The 17,440-nt window shown below is 44.1% G+C and overlaps 1 protein-coding gene across 1 annotated transcript in view; it reads right to left on the reverse strand.

The window, feature by feature from the left end:
• Positions 1–17,440, reverse strand: part of SLC27A2 (solute carrier family 27 member 2) — a 559,749-nt gene that overhangs the window by 29,580 nt on the left and 512,729 nt on the right. Inside the window, exon 9 of the mRNA XM_069222551.1 lies at positions 6,022–6,152. Coding sequence (XP_069078652.1) covers positions 6,022–6,152 — 131 coding nt within the window. The remainder of the gene's footprint in view (positions 1–6,021; positions 6,153–17,440) is intronic.

Raw genomic sequence — 17,440 nt, forward strand, 5'->3', positions numbered from 1 at the left:
ATCAGAACTTAGTAGATGTTCAGTTTGCTGTATAAGTGCATTATAGTCACATCACTGCACATAATGTTGGCTGGGACATATGCTACGTTCTCATGGACTCCCCTATGTACCAAACACTACCCTTTTTCATAACCTATGACCTTCTCTTTAGGGAACATCATGAGAAATCCCCAGCATGTCTCCCTTAGTTTCAAAGGTAGATATGCTCACTCAGTTCGAGGAATCGCTTTGTACTGCATACTCGGACACCCCCAACTTGCATCCACAAACTGGAAGGAGTTGGATTTAGCACAGAGAGTGCGTTAAAGGCGCATGAAAAACATGTCTTCCTGAGCCTCAGGTGGCTGTCACAGGAGTCATTAGTAAAGGTTCGTTACGCATGCATTTGGTAATGTTAAGGAAGAAGGAGGCAGTTACTTGACAGGTGGTAAAATGTAGTCAAACTTATTCCGTTCTGTGGCGTGTGTATGTGATGGGCCCTTGTCTGGCAGCGTTAAGTTAATGTGAGTGCAGTGATTGGTTGGATTGGGCCCGTGGCTGGCGATATGAAAGGGTTGTTTGTTGTGCGTGAATGGCGTGTGAATGGACCATAAAGAGGTTGGTGCCTGGACGCGGCTTTATGGCCCACCTTCAGAAGGCTTGGTTTCAATATTCAGATACTTTGATAAGTAATCATGCTTTGAAACCATAATTTCTGGAGGTGCTAAAACCAACCAGTGTGAGTGGTGGGTTAACTTTAACAAACTAGTACCAGGGGAGTCCAAGGATGCAAGACTTGCGTGGCTCTCACCAGTTTTCCTTCACCCAGAATCCCCTTGAAATCACAAAATGTGCTTAAAAAACACATTTTCCTTGTATTCCAATGAGCAGAAGTCCAGAGATCTGCAGGGAGCCATTAAAATTACCTGCCACAAAACAGCCTAGTTTTTTAAGACAGTCACCTAACTAAGTATTTGGTCCTGGGCTCGGCAGCCATGTAGGGAAACCTACCAAACGCAGACATTTCTGAAAACTAGACACCCAAGGCAGCCCACGTAAATGTGGTGTGTTTGGATTTAACAAAGTTTGCTTACCCAGAATACCCTGCAAAAGTGAAACGTTGATTAAAACCACTATTTTTCCTTTCTTTTTTATCACAGAAACTACAGGAATGTGCAGGGATCCTCAAAATTCCTACCACCCAGTGTTTCCCCACTTGTCCTGATAAAAACACAACCCAGCTTGTGTGCCTGCGCCTAGTGCCTGCTTCAGGAACGAATCACTCCAGGGTTAACAGTAGCCCTCATGCAAGGACTTCCATTGACCCTTGTGTGATCCAATCCTGTTGCGGGCGCCTGCCCTACCCACACAAGTGAGGTATCATTTTTATCGGGAGACTTGGGGGAACGCTGGGTGGAAGGAAATTTGTGGCTCCTCTCAGATTCCAGAACTTTCTGTCACCGAAATGTGAGGAAAACGTGTTTTTTTAGCCACTTTTTGAGGTTTGCAAAGGATTCTGGGTAACAGAACCTGGTCAGAGCCCCACAAGTCACCCCATCTTGGATTCCCCTAGGTCTCTAGTTTTCAAAAATGCACAGGTTTGGTAGGTTTCCCTAGGTGCCGGTTGAGCGAGAGGCCAAAATCTACAGGTAGGCACTTTGCAAAAAATAGCTCTGTTTTCTGTCAAAAAATGGGATGTGTCCACTTTGTGTTTTGAGGCATTTCCTCTCGCGGGCGCTAGGCCTACCCACACAAGTGAGGTATAATTTCTATCGGGAGACTTGGGGGAATATACAATAGCAAAACAAGTGTTATTGCCCCTTATCTTTCTCTGCATTTTTTCCTTCCAAATATAAGAGAGTGTGTAAAAAAGACTTCTATTTGAGAAATGCCCTGCAATTCACATGCTAGTATGGGCACCCCAGAATTCAGAGATGTGCAAATAACCACTGCTCCTCAAAACCTTATCTTGAGCCCATTTTGGAAATGCAAAGGTTTTCTTGATACCTATTTTTCACCCTTCATATTTCAGCAAATGAATTGCTGTATACCCAGTATAGAATGAGAACCAACTGCAGGGTGCAGCTCATTTATTGGCTCTGGGTACCTAAGGTTCTTGATGAACCTACAAGCCCTATATATCCCCGCAACCAGAAGAGTCCAGCAGATATAACGGTATATTGCTTTAAAAAATCTGATATCGCAGGAAAAAGTTACAGAGTAAAACAAAGAAAAATGGCTGTTGTTTTCAACTCAATTTCAATATTTTTTTTATTTCAGCTGTTATTTTCTGTAGGAAAACCTTGTAGGATCTACACAAATGACCCCTTGCTGAATTCAGAATTTTGTCTACTTTTCAGAAATGTTTAGCTGTCCGGGATCCAGCATTGGTTTCACACCCATTCCGGTCACTAACTGGAAGGAGGCTGAAAGCACCAAAAATAGTACAAATGGGGTATGTCCCAGTAAAATGCCAAATTTGTGTTGAAAAATGTGGTTTTCTGATTCAAGTCTGCCCGTTCCTGAAAGATGGGAAGATGGTGATTTTAGCACCAGAAACCCTTTGTTGGTGCCATTTTCAGGGAAAAAACCACAAGCCTTCTTCGGCAGCCCTTTTTTCCAATTTTTTAGGAATAAACGAAATTTTCACTGTATTTTGGCTAATTTCTTGGTCTCCTCCAGGGGAAACCACAAACTCTGGGTACCATTAGTATCCCTAGGATGTTGGAAAAAAAGGACGCAAATTTGGCGTGGATAGCTTATGTGGACAAAAAGTTATGAAGGCCTAAGCGCAAACTACCCCAAATAGCCAAAAAAGGGCTCAGCACTCAGGGGGAAACGGCCCAGCAGCTAAGGGGTTAATGTTCCTGCTGGAGAGAGATCTGACTCATCATAAAGCAGAGCAGAGTTAATATGCCTGCTGCAGAGAGCAAATACCACGTAAACCAATCCCAATGAGACACTCATGTACTCATTCACAATCCCACTCAGAGACTCATGCACCCACTCACAAACCTACTCAGACACTCATGTACCCACTCACATACCCACTTAGACACTTACTCACAGACCCACTCAGAGACAACGCACCCACTCACAGACCCAACCAGGCTCACACACTCACTCACAGACTCACTTAAAAACTCATGCACCCATTCAGAGACCCACTCAGACACTCATGTACCCACTCACAAACCCACTTAGACACTTACTCACAGACCCACTCAGAGACTGTCTGTAAGTAAGTGTCTAAGAGACATCACTCAGGGACATCACTGATGACATGGTCAGTGACATCACTGATGACATCACTGATGATCCTAGGGTTTAGGGTGGGTATGGGTTTTTAGGTGGCAAGGGAATGTTTAGGGTTTAGGGTGGGTATGGGTTTTTGGGTGGCAAGGGATTTTTAAGGGTATAGGATGGGTATGGATTTTTGGATGGCAAGGGTATTTTTAGGGTTTAGGGTGGGTATAGGTTTTTGGGTGGCAATGGATTTTTTTAGGGTGGGTATAGGTATCTGGGTGATAAGGTGTTTTTAGGGTTCAGGGTGGGTATGGGTTTTTGTGTGGGAAGGTATTTTTAGAGTTTAGGGGGTACGGGGTTTTAGAGGGCAATTGTTTTTAGGGTTTAGGGTGGGTATGGGTTTTCGGCCGGCAAGGATAATTATGGGGTTAAGAGTGGGTATGGGTTTTTGGGTGGCAAAGTAATTTTTAGGGTTTAGGGTGGGTATGGGTTTTTGGGTGGTATGCGGTTTTAGGGTACAGGGTGAAATATATACAAATAATATAAACCCCCAGACGTATATGTGTGTGTGTGTGTATGTATGTATGTATATATATATATATATATATTAAACTTGCCACTACAAGTTTTACAGTTTTACCACGCATTTGCCTTTACCATTCGTGCCTTTACAGCTAATTTTTCATTGTAAATGCATGCGTGGTAAAGGTATATTCATGGTAAACATTTTAATTGTAAAGGAATGCGTGGTAAAGATGCATTTGTTGTAATGACTGAGGGGTAAATGCATGTGTGGTAATGGCATGTGTGGTTCTGTCATACATCAGTTTCCTGACTGCAGAAAATGTTTAGTCATTCTTACTATTGTGAACTTTCCTTTCAGACTTAGTTCTCATGAGAATGCTAACTTGGGAATAGATAACCTTGAGCACCATACATTCAGGAACTGTGGAATGGTCTATGTATACAAATGTTTCAGCCCGCATTGGCTTCCGCTGGACAGTTACACCTTTTGCATCATGTGGAGTGATGCATAAATCATTTGCACTATGAACTTTGATATACTGTTCCCCCGCTGGATTTGCAGAATTCTCCTTGCACTCCTTTTGGAGCAGTCTGCTCCATTCCACTCTACTTATTCTACCCCTTGGACTCTGAGAGGTACAATCCTCTCTACCCTTGCTCCTTTGAAATGCTATACTGAAACTTTTTTCTCCTGGCCAAGAGAAGAAGACTCAAATTGGTGTTTCTGAAATGCTGACGCCTTTCCTTTTTCTTTTTGTTTACTTTTTGCCAACCTTAGTTATTCAACTGGTATTCTAGATTTCCTTATTCCAAATTATTTTTGTCTTTTTTGTGATTTTTTTCCACATGTGTTTAACCGAGTACATGGGCTTGCTAATTCGTAGGGTTATCCCTTGTCCAGGTTACTAAATTGTAGTATTTAAATTGCTAAATGATTAACAGAATTGGACAGTGAATGTTTCCTTCCTCAAGTTTTCTTATTGCTGTTATGTGTAGCATTGATTGAGTGCTTAGGGCCAGATCCATTTTGTTTTGCTGCTTGAAATCTTTTGCCAATCGCAAACTGTGAGTCACAAAACAAAATGCATAAGAGTGTCAATCACACTGTTTGCGATTCGCAAATGGGCCACAAGGGACGTGCCTCAAAAATATTCATGAGGAAGGTTCCAATTTGTCACCCATTTGGTAATGGCCGCACTCACAAGGATGGTGGCCTGCTGGGTTCAGGAGACCACAATGTCAGTGACTGCTTTTTAAATAAAGCAGGTTTTTTTTGTTAAATGCAGCCCGTTTTCCCTAAAGTTAAATGTGTTGTATTCCAAATATGAAAATGAAACACTTCAGTTTCATTTTTCCTCAGTAGGCAGTGGTCCGTGGGAAATTGGTGGTAAATGTATCTGTTTTGCAACCGCATTCACAGTCGTAAAGCAATCATACATAGGCCTGCGAGTCACAATTAGTAAGGGACTCCCTTGAAAATCCCTTGCTAATTGCGAGTCGCAATCCATATTTTGTAAATCGGTAACAGGATACTGACTTGCAAAATAGGGATAGTACATTCAACAAGGCCATTTTGCAGTCGCAAAGTGCGAAATTTGCATTTTGCTACCGCAAAATCACATTGTACATCTGGCCCATAGTCTTTTTGATGGTAGTTCATTTGAACTTCTTTAGGCGATTGGACAGCCTATAATGATTCTGTATCTTTACAGCCTTGTTTTGAGAATTATCTATATTACTCTGAGCTTTAATCTATAATAAAACCCTTGGATTTTATTTCAGACTGGAGTTTTCCTTGTGTGGCCATAATGATCATACTGTTATTCTAAACTGATTTGCTGTGTAATTGATGCCTATGTCTCCACACCCTTATGCTGGGTAAAAAGATTTACTGACCTTGTTTAGGCATAATCCTGAGAAGAAATATGCTAAAGCACCAGGAAGTACTTACTTCAGGTGACGACACACGAGAACCATATTTAATTTAATAGGATCAAACTTACTACCTCTGTTTTCTGGTTATCCTATCCTAGCAACACACCCAGCACAGTCTGTAATATATACTGCTGCAGGGGGCATATCTGATGTACTAAAAGGTGCACCTGAAAACAGCCGCTAATTGGGCAATGAAGAAAGCTCTGTTTCTTTCACTGCCATTATGGGTAAATTCAGAATACCGCCGACGACCGAACAGAACAGCCTAAGAAGTTTATACAGGAAGAGGGCGGACCTCGAACCGAAATACTCAAGAAAACCAAATTATTATATTACCTGAAGTCTAAAAAATCGAGGTCTTGCGTAGTTTGGAAGGTACTCAATGACGTGTTTGTACAGCTTCTGTCCATCAAATTCTTTTCCATCATGTAGTCGAATTGTTGCCATTCCTATTCTTCCTTCGTGCTCTGTAAATATTAAAGTTCACAAACATTTTTTACTAAATCAGCACACAGAATTCATACATATATTTAGAATATATTTCATTACCCTTTGTCTAAAGTTATGCTTTTGCATACATGCCAACATTTTAGAAGAGAAAAGTCAGAGATTTAAAAAATAATAATCAGGAGAATGTATTTCCCCCATTGACATCTACTGAAAGAGAGGCTATTTCGGGTTGCACTCTGTCCAAGCATGGACCCTCACTCTAATCAGCGTAAGGGAGATACACACCTAGGATAACTCCTGCTCACCCCCTTGGTAGCCTGGCACAAGCAGTCAGGCTTATCTCAGAGACAATGTGTAAAGTATTTGTTCCAACACACACATTAACACAGTGAAAACACTACAATATGGACACAACTCCAGTTTAGACAAATAGCCAATATTGATCTAAATCAAACAAGACCGAAATTACACAAATCAAACATACACAAGCAAAGTTATGAATCTTCAAAGATTAAACTTCGATATAGCGCTTAGAAACACAAATGCAGCAATTTGGTGCTATCATGACGTCGTGATAGAGTAATTACCGATAATCTGATGCCAATGGCGATTGTCACGGAGTCACACGGACCCCTAGGTACAGTACCTTGTGAAAATGAGGAAACAAGCCAGTGCACGGAGTTGGGGAAGCATGGCGTTGGTGGATCTGGTGAGGCGTTGGTTCCGGTGCTGCGGAGCAGAGGCGTCGGTGCAAGGCGTTGGGTCCTTGCTGCAGAGCACTGGAGATGAGGTGCCATCGGTGCAAAGATTTGGTTCCTTGCGTTCCGGCGGGGATGATGTCTGGCGGTCACAGCGCGGTGACTTCACGGGGTCGCGGTCATACCACGAAGCTGCAGGCGCCACGGTGGAGTCAGGTCTCACGGACATCAGTGACATGGCACCTCAGACTCTCAATGTCACAGGACGTCAGTGGCTGCTTCATTGTCAGGCCTGTGATGTCGGTCAGGGCCATCACACTCCAGCAGAGACCACAGCTTCAGTTGGAGGCAGCGTCACAGGGTCAGGCAGTGATGTCAGTCCAGTGTCATTCGAAGTCGGTGCACTTGGTTTTTCTTGTTTTTTCACCAGCTTCTCCTTTCAAGGGAACAGGGACTGGATTAGGCACCACTTGGCAGCGTATGAGTCTCTGCAAGAGAGTTCAGGGGCTGGCAGAGAAGCCATTGATGGCCCTGTGACTTCAGAAGAGGGGGGCAAGCTCAGTCCAAGCCCTTGGAGAAACTTCACAAGCAGGATACACAGCGAAGTCCAGTCTTTGCCCTCTCTAAGGCAGAAGCAGCAACTGCAGGCAGCCCTGAAAAGAACACACAGCAAAGGGGCAGTACTCCTTCTCCAGCTCTTCAGCTCTTCTCCTTGGCAGAGGTTCCTCTTTATCCAGAAGTGTTCTAAAAGTCTGGGGTTGTGGGTCCTTTGAACTAGGCAAACTTCAAAGGAAAGTCTCTGTTGTTGACAAGATCAAGATTCTGCCTTGCCCTAGCCTGGCCCCCGACACATACCAGGGAGTTGGAGACTGCATTGTGTGAGGACAGGTACAGCTCATTCAGGTCTAAGTGTCAGCTCCTCCCTTCCCACTCTATGACCCAAACGTGGAATACACAAGCAGGCAGAGGCACAGAATGGTTGAGCAAGAAAATGTCCACTTTCTAAAAGTGTCATTTTCAAAATGACAATCTAAAAAACAACTTTACCAAAAGGTGTATTTTAAAATTGTGAGTTCAAAGACCTCAAACTCCAGATCTCTATCTGCTCCCAATGAGTAACTGCACGTAAAAGATATTTAAAGGTAGCCCCCATGTTAACCTATGAGAGGTAGGCCTTGCAACAGTGAAAACTGAACTATCAGGACATGTAAAACACATCAGTACATGTCCCACCTTTAACATACACTGCACCCTGCCCATGGGGCTACTTATGGCCTACCTTAGGGGTGCCTTACATGTACAAAAAGAGAAGGTTTGGGCCTGGCAAGTGGGTACACTTTTCAAAATTCAAATGAAATAATAGTGTGCACTCCTATTTCTCCAGCAAGTTCCATAATTTTCAGAAATGCTCAAGGCATAAAGTGTGGCATGCAAGCAAGGTGCGTTGTCCCAGTAGCACTTGAGTGACATTATTTATATGTGTTTATGTTATGTTACTTTTCTATGTTTCAACGCTTTACTATTAGGTGTGGGTCACTGTTCACCTTCATTTAATTTTGCAATAGTATAGGTTAAAAATATATAAGCATGATAAGTTTCAAATGCAGTGGTTCACGATTTTATGTTCACTTTTTGCTGTAATGCACTCTGTTTGAATTGAGGGCGAGTCATGTGTTTTGTCTGAATTTCAGGACAGGTTTCAAAAGGGATGGGTTTCACCTGTGGTGTACGTTACGGGGTTACGAATCACAAGCGTGTTTGGAGCACTTTTTTGTGGTGGTTGATAAAGCAGTTTGGTTGATAGTGACGGTGTGAAGACACTGGGTTTTAGATTTGACATTCACAGCACAGTAAGTTTATGTTTGGTTCACATTTGTGAGCTTGTGTACACAGTGTTACACGGGTTGTGCATGAAGTATATTAAGGCAAAAGATTTTTTATGTTTTATTTTTCAAGCTTAATTTATTATTAATGTTTTGGTTCACACTTAGCACGGACTTCGGGGTTCTCTGGTTTACTTTCAGTGATGAGTGGAGATGTTTTATTATTTTTACATTTTATTATTTTTTGATTACGTAGTTAAAATGTTTTGTGATAGTCTAATGTTGTGAAGTCACTGATGGTGACTGATGGGCTATTTTTCTATTTCAGTTACCCCTGAAGAAGGGCTTAGTGCCCGAAATGCATTGGGTGGACATTTGCAGAGTTACCCAGGATGATATATGCATTCCGACAGGCCATCGTGAAAAGCCTGGATGGTAATTTTTTTCTGTGCTTAAAACTGGAAAGTACACTGCCTCTGTTGTGAACTTTGAGACTGTTGTGATAAAGATGGATTAAAGCTAATTAACTGGATGAAATTTGGATTTAAAAGTTGCTGATTTGTGTTTCTGTGATTGTGCAGCTTGATTCTGGGAGAGATGGCACAGAAGTTTATTTTTGAAGTGGGTACACTTGCCAGGTCGAATTGGCAGTTTAAAACTGCACACACAGACACTGCAGTGGCAGGTCTGAGCCATGTTTACAGGGCTACGTATGTGGGTGGCACAATTAGTGCTGCAGGCCCACTATTAGCATTGAATTTACAGGCCCTGGGCACCTCTAGTGCGTTTTAATAGGGACTTAGAAGTAAATCAAATATGCCAATCATGAAAAAGCCAACTACACATAGTGTATACACACACAGCACTTGGACTTTAGCACTGGTCAACAGTGGTAAAGTGCCCAGAGTACCAAAAACCAGGAAAAACAAAGTCCAGCACACAGTCAAAACATAGGAAGCAGAGGCAAAAAGACAGGGGAGACTACACCAAGGATGTCAGGTCTAACATGGTTTAGATGAACAGCTAGGTCTTGAGTCCTTTCCTGAACGCCAGAAGAGACGATGAGGTCCGTAGGTGAAGATGGAGTTCAATCAATCAATCAATCAAAAAATGTATTAAGTGCACTACTCACCCGTTACGGTCTCAAGGCACTGGGGGGGGGTAGGGGAGGGTTGCTGTTTACTGCTCAAAAAGCCATGTCTTGAGGTGCTTTCTGAAAGTTAGGAGGTCCTGGGTCTTGCGTAGGTTGGTGGGGAGGGAGTTCCAGGTCTTGGTGGCAAGGTGGGAGAAGGATCTGCCGCCGGAGGTGGTGCGTTGGATGCAGGGGACTGTGGCGAGGGCGAGGTCAGCGGAGGGGAGAAGTCAAGTAGGTGTGTGGAAGTTTACTCGTTCATTAAGGTAGGCATATCCAGTGTCGTGGAGGGATTTGTGAGAGTGGATAAGGACTTTGAAGATGATACTTTTGCTGATTGGCAGACAGTTTAGGGATCTGAGGTGAGTAGAGATGTGTTCGTGGCGTGGGAGGTTGAGGATGAGACATGCGGCTGCCTTCTGGATTCGCTGGAGTTTTTTCTGAAGCTTGGCTGTGGTACCAGCGTAGAGGGCATTGCCGTAGTCCAGTCTGCTGCTGATGAGGGCATGGGTGACCGTTTTTCTTGTTCCTAAGGGAATCCATGTAAAAGTTTTCCGTAGCATGCGAAGGGTGTTGAAGCAGGACGACGATATAGTGTTGATTTGCTGGGCCATGGAGAGAGATGAGTCTAAGACGAGGCCGAGGTTGCGTGCCTGGGTGGTGGGTGTTGGGGGTGGTCCGAGGGCGGTGGGCCACCAGGAGTCGTCCCATGCTGTCTTGTTGGGGCCGAAGATGATGATTTCTGTTTTGTTGGAGTTAAGTTTGAGGTGGCTTGCTGTCATCCATTTGGCGATATCCAGGAGTCCGGCGTGCAGGTTTGTCTTGGCGGTGGAAGGGTTCCTGGTGAGGGAGATGATGAGCTGGGTGTCGTCTGCGTAAGAGATGATTGTGATTCCGTGGGGGCGGAGGATGTTGGCGAGGGGGGCCATGTATATGTTGAAGAGGGTGGGGCTGAGGGAGGATCCTTGGGGGACCCCGCAGATGATCTTGTTGGCTGGAGACCAGAAGGGAGGGAGGTGAACTCTTTGGGTTCTTTCAGTGAGGAAGAGGTGAGTCTGTCTAGGGCCTTGTGTCGGATTCCTGCGTCAAAAAAGCATGTGCGGAGGGTTTGGTGGCATACAGTGTCGAGCGCTGCAGAGAGGTCCAGGAGGATGAGAGCGACGGTCTCGCCCTTGTCCACTCTGGTTCTGTCGTCTGTGCAGGCTATGAGGGTGGTTTCAGTGCTGTGGTTCTTGCGGAATCCAGATTGGGAGGCGTTGAGTGTGTTGTTTTCCTCTAAGAAGTGAGACAGTTGGGCGTTCACTATCTTCTTAGTTTGTTCCAGGATTTTGCTGTGAGGTAGGAGAAGGAGAGTCCTCCACTGTTGTTTTGGCAGATGCGTGGGGTGCATGCGAGGGAGAGGGATGAGGAGCGCAGGGTTTTGGGGGGGTTGGGTGCTGGTCCTAGTTCAGAAGGCCAGCAGGAGTCGTTCCACAGAGTGGTGTTGTTCACTTCCATTTTGTCCTTGTTAAGTTTTAGGCAGCAGTTTCTCATCCAGTCGGCGATGTCAGTCATGACCTACGGAGGTTGGCCTTCGTGGTGGATGGGTCTTTTGATAGAGAGAGGATGAGTTGGGGGGAGTCCACATAGGATACGATGTTCTTTCCATGAGTTCGGACGATGTTGGCCAAGGGAGCCATGTAGATGTAGAACAGTGTAGGGTTAAGGGACAAATCTTGTGGGATGCCACAGATTATGTTATTGGGTTCAGAGGTAAAAGGTGGTAGGCAGATTATCTGGGTCCTTCCAGTGGGGAAGGAAGCGATCCATTTGAAGGTGTCTCCTTGGATTCTGATGTGATGATGCCTCTTGATGAGAGAGTGGTGGGATACGGTGTTGAATGCTGCTGATAGGTCGGGGAGGATCTAGGCTGCTGTTTCTCCCTGGCCGAGAAGGGTTTTGATGTCGTCATTATAGGAAGGTGGCTTTCTTCTCGCATGGTTACCCCCATTTTTTGCCTATTTGTCAGTGCGTTTTTATTGTCTCACTGGGATCCTGCTAGTCAGGACCCCACTGCTCAGTTTGTGGCCTATATGTCAGTATGTTTTACTGTTTTGTCAGTAAGCTTGACTGTGTCACTGGAGTCCTGCTAATCAGAACTCCTGTGCTCATGCTCTCTCTGTTTCTAAATATACCCTTACATACTGGTAACCCATTATTCCACTCCAAATTGGCATACTGGACCCCCTTATAAGTCCCTAGTATATGATTCCTAGGTACCCAGGGCATTGGGGTTCCAGCATATCCTTAAGGGCTGCAGCATTTCTTTTGCCATCCATAGGGAGCTCATACATACACTTCTTCAGGACTGCCATTGCAGCCTGAGTGAAATAGTGTAAGCACTATTTCACAGCCATTTTCACTGCACCAGGTAACTTATAAGTCACCTATATGTCTAACCTTCAGACCCTGAAGGTTAGGTGAAAGCTAATGTGTGTGAGCGCACCCCTGCACTAGCAGATGTGCCTCCACGTTGTCCAGGCCCATTATCCCAGACTTTGTGAGTGCAGGGATGCCATTATAAGTGTGCACTACATATAGGTCAATACATATATGTAGCTTCACAATGGTAACCCTGAGTATGGCCATGTAACATGTCTAAGAACTGAAAATGTCACCCGAATCTGATTCTGGTATGGTGGTTGGGGGCAATTCCATGCACCCTGGGGGCTCCACCATTGACACCCTGTACTGCCATACCAGTCTTCTGAGGTTTCCAATGCAGTCCCAGATGCTGCCACCTCACAGACAGGCTTCTGCCCTCCTGGGGCTGAGCAGCTCAATCCCAGGAAGGCAGAACAATGCATTTCCTTTGAAAATAGGTGTTACAGGCATGGGAGGAGTATCCTCCCAGAGCCTCGGGAAATGCTTTGAAGGGCACAGATGGTGCCCTCCTTGCATAATCCAGTCTACACCGGTTCAGGGACCCCCAGTCCCTGCTCTGTAGCGAAACTGGACAAAGGAAATGGGAGTGACCACTCTCCTGTCCATCACCACCCCAGGGGTGGTGCCCAGAGCTCCTCCAGAGTGTCCCTGGGTTCTGCCATCTTGTTTTCAGGATGGTCAGGGAACTCTTGGGGCATCTGAGTGCAAAGTGCCAGCAGGTAACATCAGAGATCCCTCCTTATAGGTGCCTACCTGGTTAGGTGACCAATACCCCTCTCAGGGCTATTTAGGATCTCTCCTCTGTGTTTTTCCTCAAATTCTGATTCCATCGGATCAACCGCAGAACTGCTCCAGGAACTCTACAACTTGCAACAAAGTATCCAAGACAACTACTGCAACTCTGGAACTTCAGCTCCTGCCAGCAACTGCAACAGTTTCCAGGTTGTGAATCCTCAGAAGGCTCCCTATCTTCATCTCCCGTGGAGTGACAGAGTCACTTCCCTGCTTCAGCAGGCACCCTTCTGCCGAGGCAACCTGTACTCTAGGACTCCTCTCCTGATGATGAGCGTGATCCCTGGAACACAGAAGGTGGATTGAAGTGACCCTGGCTGTCCAAAGGTCCAGCTGTCCAAATTTGGTGAAGGTAAGAGCTTGCCTCCCCGTGCTAGACCGTACCCTTGTGCACCACGTGTTTTGCAGCTCCTAGGGCTTCTGTGAACTTCTCCAAGAAATCCGTTGTGCACAGCCTAGCCCTCTATCCTGTGACGCTTAGCTCCCTTAGTTGTTCTCCAGCGGCGTGGGACCCCTTTGTGTAGTGCTGGGATAACCGCCATTAGCAACTCCTTTGTCCCCATGTTCTGGGACTCCTGGGGGTGCTGCCTGGTCTTCTGAGGGCTCTCTGAAGTGCTGAGAGCCCCCTCTGACTCCTCATCCTGAGTTGAGACCCCCAGGTCCCTCCAGGGTCCAGGCAGCGCCTGTTCCTGCCAAATTTGTTTCTTGAATGAGCCAAGGCTTGTTGGTGGAATCCAATGACGAAAAACAGCCTGCATTAATCTACCCAATGTGGGAAATTTCTTGCACCAAGCAGGAAGCCGCAGCTGTCTTTGTTGGTACATCTCTGACTTTTTTCTTCCAACCGGAGGTTTCACTTTCGCACCTTCATCCGGGTTAGCAGTGGCTCCTGTTCTTCCTGGACTGTTCAGCAGCTCTTGGACTTGGTCTCCTCTCTCCGCAGGTCTTCAGGTCCAGGAATCTATTGTTGGTGTCTTGCAGTCTTGCTTGGTTCTTGCATTATTCTTTATCACAGCTCCTAGTGTGTTCTGAGGAAACTTCCTTTACTTTACTGCTGCTTTCCTGAGCTCTGGGGGGGGGTTCTTTACTTACCTTTGGTGTTTTCTTACACTCCCAGCACCCCTCTACACACTACCCCTGCCTAGGTGGGAAACCGACATTCGCATTCCACTATTTTAGTATATGGTTTGTGTTCCCTCTAGGCCCATTGTAACCTATGATGTTTTGACCTATTTGCACTATTTTATGACTGTTTACTTACCTGATTTTGGTCACCAGTGTATATTTTGCATATAATACTTACCTCCTAAGGGAGTAAAGCTATATGAGCCATTTGTGTCTCTGTAGGAAGGTATCATCTTGCCTGGCATGTTACCCCCATTTTTACATGTATGTAAGTTTGTTTTTGCCTGTCTCACTGGGATCCTGCTAGCCAGGACCCCAGTGCTCATAGTTTGTGGCCTGAATGTGTGTACCTGTGTAGTGACTAACTGTGTCACTGAGGCTCTGCTAATTAGAACCTCAGTGCTTATGCTCTCTCCTCTCTGCCTTTAAAATTGTCATTATAGGCTAGTGACCATTTTTAGGTCCAGCATTCGAGAACTCTTGTATATATTTTAGTATATACTTCTATACTACTTTGTGGGGCCTCTGCTTTTTCACTGGTTTGTTTCAGTGTCCTTAAAAAATCTGTGCTTGCTAGTGGTCAATCCTTGCTCTTTGTCCACCTTTTCCACAGTGGTACACTCCCCTGGAGCATGGCCCTAGTACTTGTACCCTTCCACTTGTGCCTATGTAGCATGTGCTTAGGGATTACTTTTGTCTTAGGCTAATAGCATTTGACCAGAGCTCTGGACATTTCAGTGGCTCCAGTCTGTTTCTGTTAACAGGGCTCTAGTCTATTTCTTATTTTCATCTGCAGTCATGTGTGACTTTGTTTATTCCATTCCTTACTCTCCCTTGCGCATTTTCTGTGCTTGCATTGCAAATGCTTGTTCCTTTTGTCCGTCTCTACGAGTTCACGCAGTGCTTTGAACCGGCTGCTTATGTCAACTGTTTTACCTTTTATTTTCAGTTTGTGTGGCAATAAAACGCTATTAGCTCTAACTCGAGCGAACGCGAGACCCATTGCAGTTCAAATGCTTGATTTTAAATGCTGAACAGCTCTTCGGAGCTCTTCACACAAGTTTGTGTTTCCCTTTATCAGCGTGGCATCCCCTTGCAAGAGGGACACACCTGCTGGTAAACGTCCCTTTAATTGTCTTCATTTTGCCTGGTCCATTTAAGCCACGGATGATAGTCCTTCGCAACCTGTGTCTTTTGGTGCCCGGAGAAGGGAGACTGTATAATTCCAGAGCACTGGCATATAAAACTCCAGCCGTCACGCATTGTGGTTGTATCGCTAAGAAGCTTGTCTATTATGTGTTTATTTGTTATATTTGCTCTTTTATATATATATATATGTTTTTACTTTTAAAAACATGCACTGATGTAGTGGTAACATGTCCTGAGGTGTTGTAGTATGCTCATGTAAAGCACCGCTGCTCTGTTGCGGTGTGAAGGGATGGTTTGTTTTACATGTTGTTTGACTTCTGTATGCTCCAGACAATTGCTTGGCTTGAAAGCACGGCAATGTGATAGCAGCCCATCCCTTCTGCTGAGCATAATGTTACTGCCTTTTGATTTTTTGGGTAAACTGCTGAAGGAGTCGAGAATGTTTAATTTTCTAGCTATGCAAAATAAATAAACAAATTTTTTCCACAGATGATAATCCTTAATTTCCGTGATTGCAGCCTGTTCCTTTTGCTGGCCGTATAAGAGAGGCTGCATACTTTTAACAGCACTGGCATATAACATTCTAGCTGCCGGGCATGCTGTTCGAGCGCTTAGAAGATTGCATAGTTTGTTTGTGTCTTAGTATTTTTGCACTATTTTATATATGTGTTATTTTTAAAAACATGCAATGGTGTAGCTATAACATGACCAAAGGAATTGTAGTGCTTTATATGAGCACGGTCCATGGTGGTGTGAAGGAATGATTTGTTTTATTTCTGTATAATAATATTACCACACTAGACAACTTCTTGGATTATTAACATGGTGATGTGATTGCAGCCTGTCCCTTCTGCTGGTTGTAATATCACGGCCTGTACTGTGTATATCATATTATTCCGGTACAAACAAAATGCTGTAACTTTTGGTGTATATTTTATTTATTACATAAACAAGCGAAATTATGATGTAGCCAAAGGCTGGAAATTGATTTTGGAGCCATCTGCAATTTATAGATAAAATTAGGGTAAGCGCTTATTTCACTTTTTATTCTTTGGAGGTTGAAAAATGCAATCTCGGCTTAGGGTGCTCCATTGTTCTTAAAAAAACAACTTGAAGTAGAGGTAACAGGTCCAACGGTTTTGTAGTAATCTATATGAGCAAGTTCCGTGGCAGTGTGAAAGGATGATTTGTTTTACTAATTGTTTTACTTCTGTATAATTTTACAGTGACACGCAACTGCCATAGCGCTTTGGATTGTAAGCATAGCACTGTGATTGCAGCCCGTCCTTTCTGCTGGCCAGAGAACGAGTCTGCATACTTTGAAGAACACTGATATGTAAAACTCCATTCGCTGGGTATTTTTTTCAGAGCATGTAGGAGCCTAGTTTTAGTGTTGTAGACAGCCTAACATATGGTGGGTGGTTTTTAGCACTTTACACTGTTTATGGTTCATTGACGTCCAGACATTAGCAACTTCTCTGTTGCAGGATAAGACCTTTTCACAGGAAATAGCCAGCTACATTTGAGGCAAATAGAGGATGACCTCGAGTTAATTTTTAAAGGGCAAGTCTTGGCGCCACTCTAACATATGGTGATCTTGGGCAATTCACACTGTTTTAAGCTCCCTTCACTGTTCAGACTTAGGGAGCTGTTGGACTATAAAATAAAATCTCTTTGCACAGAAGAGGTAGCCAGCTTCTGAAAGTAGTTTATGAATGCTTCCTATTTTTACTTTTTAGTACTTTGTTGAGTAACTTAGATAATTTACCTGTAGAATGTTTGTGGCATTTCCTATTGATGCTTTAGTATCTTTTTTTTATCCTTTGTAGGCAATATTAACTCGAATTTGAAAAAGTAATCTATTTTTTCACTATGGAGACAATATTGGATCTATTTCTTAAACAATCTATCTGGATTTTAGGAACACATTCTAAATAATGTTATTAAAATTACCCATGAAAAATAAAGTGAATATACTAGAGCTAATCTGCGTGCGTTTGTGTACCATAAAGACACTTTTGGCACAAAACCGACATTAACACCATCTGACATCCCTCCTGGCTGTTGATTGCTTGTAAGCGTAATCCAGTCAGATCCAGACGTGTACACGAATTCTAAAGGCGCCTTTTTATTTCAAATAGTCACAGAAATCTGGTCATTAC

This window comes from Pleurodeles waltl, chromosome 3_1 (assembly GCF_031143425.1).
Source record: "Pleurodeles waltl isolate 20211129_DDA chromosome 3_1, aPleWal1.hap1.20221129, whole genome shotgun sequence".
Classification (NCBI taxonomy): Eukaryota; Metazoa; Chordata; class Amphibia; order Caudata; family Salamandridae; genus Pleurodeles; species Pleurodeles waltl.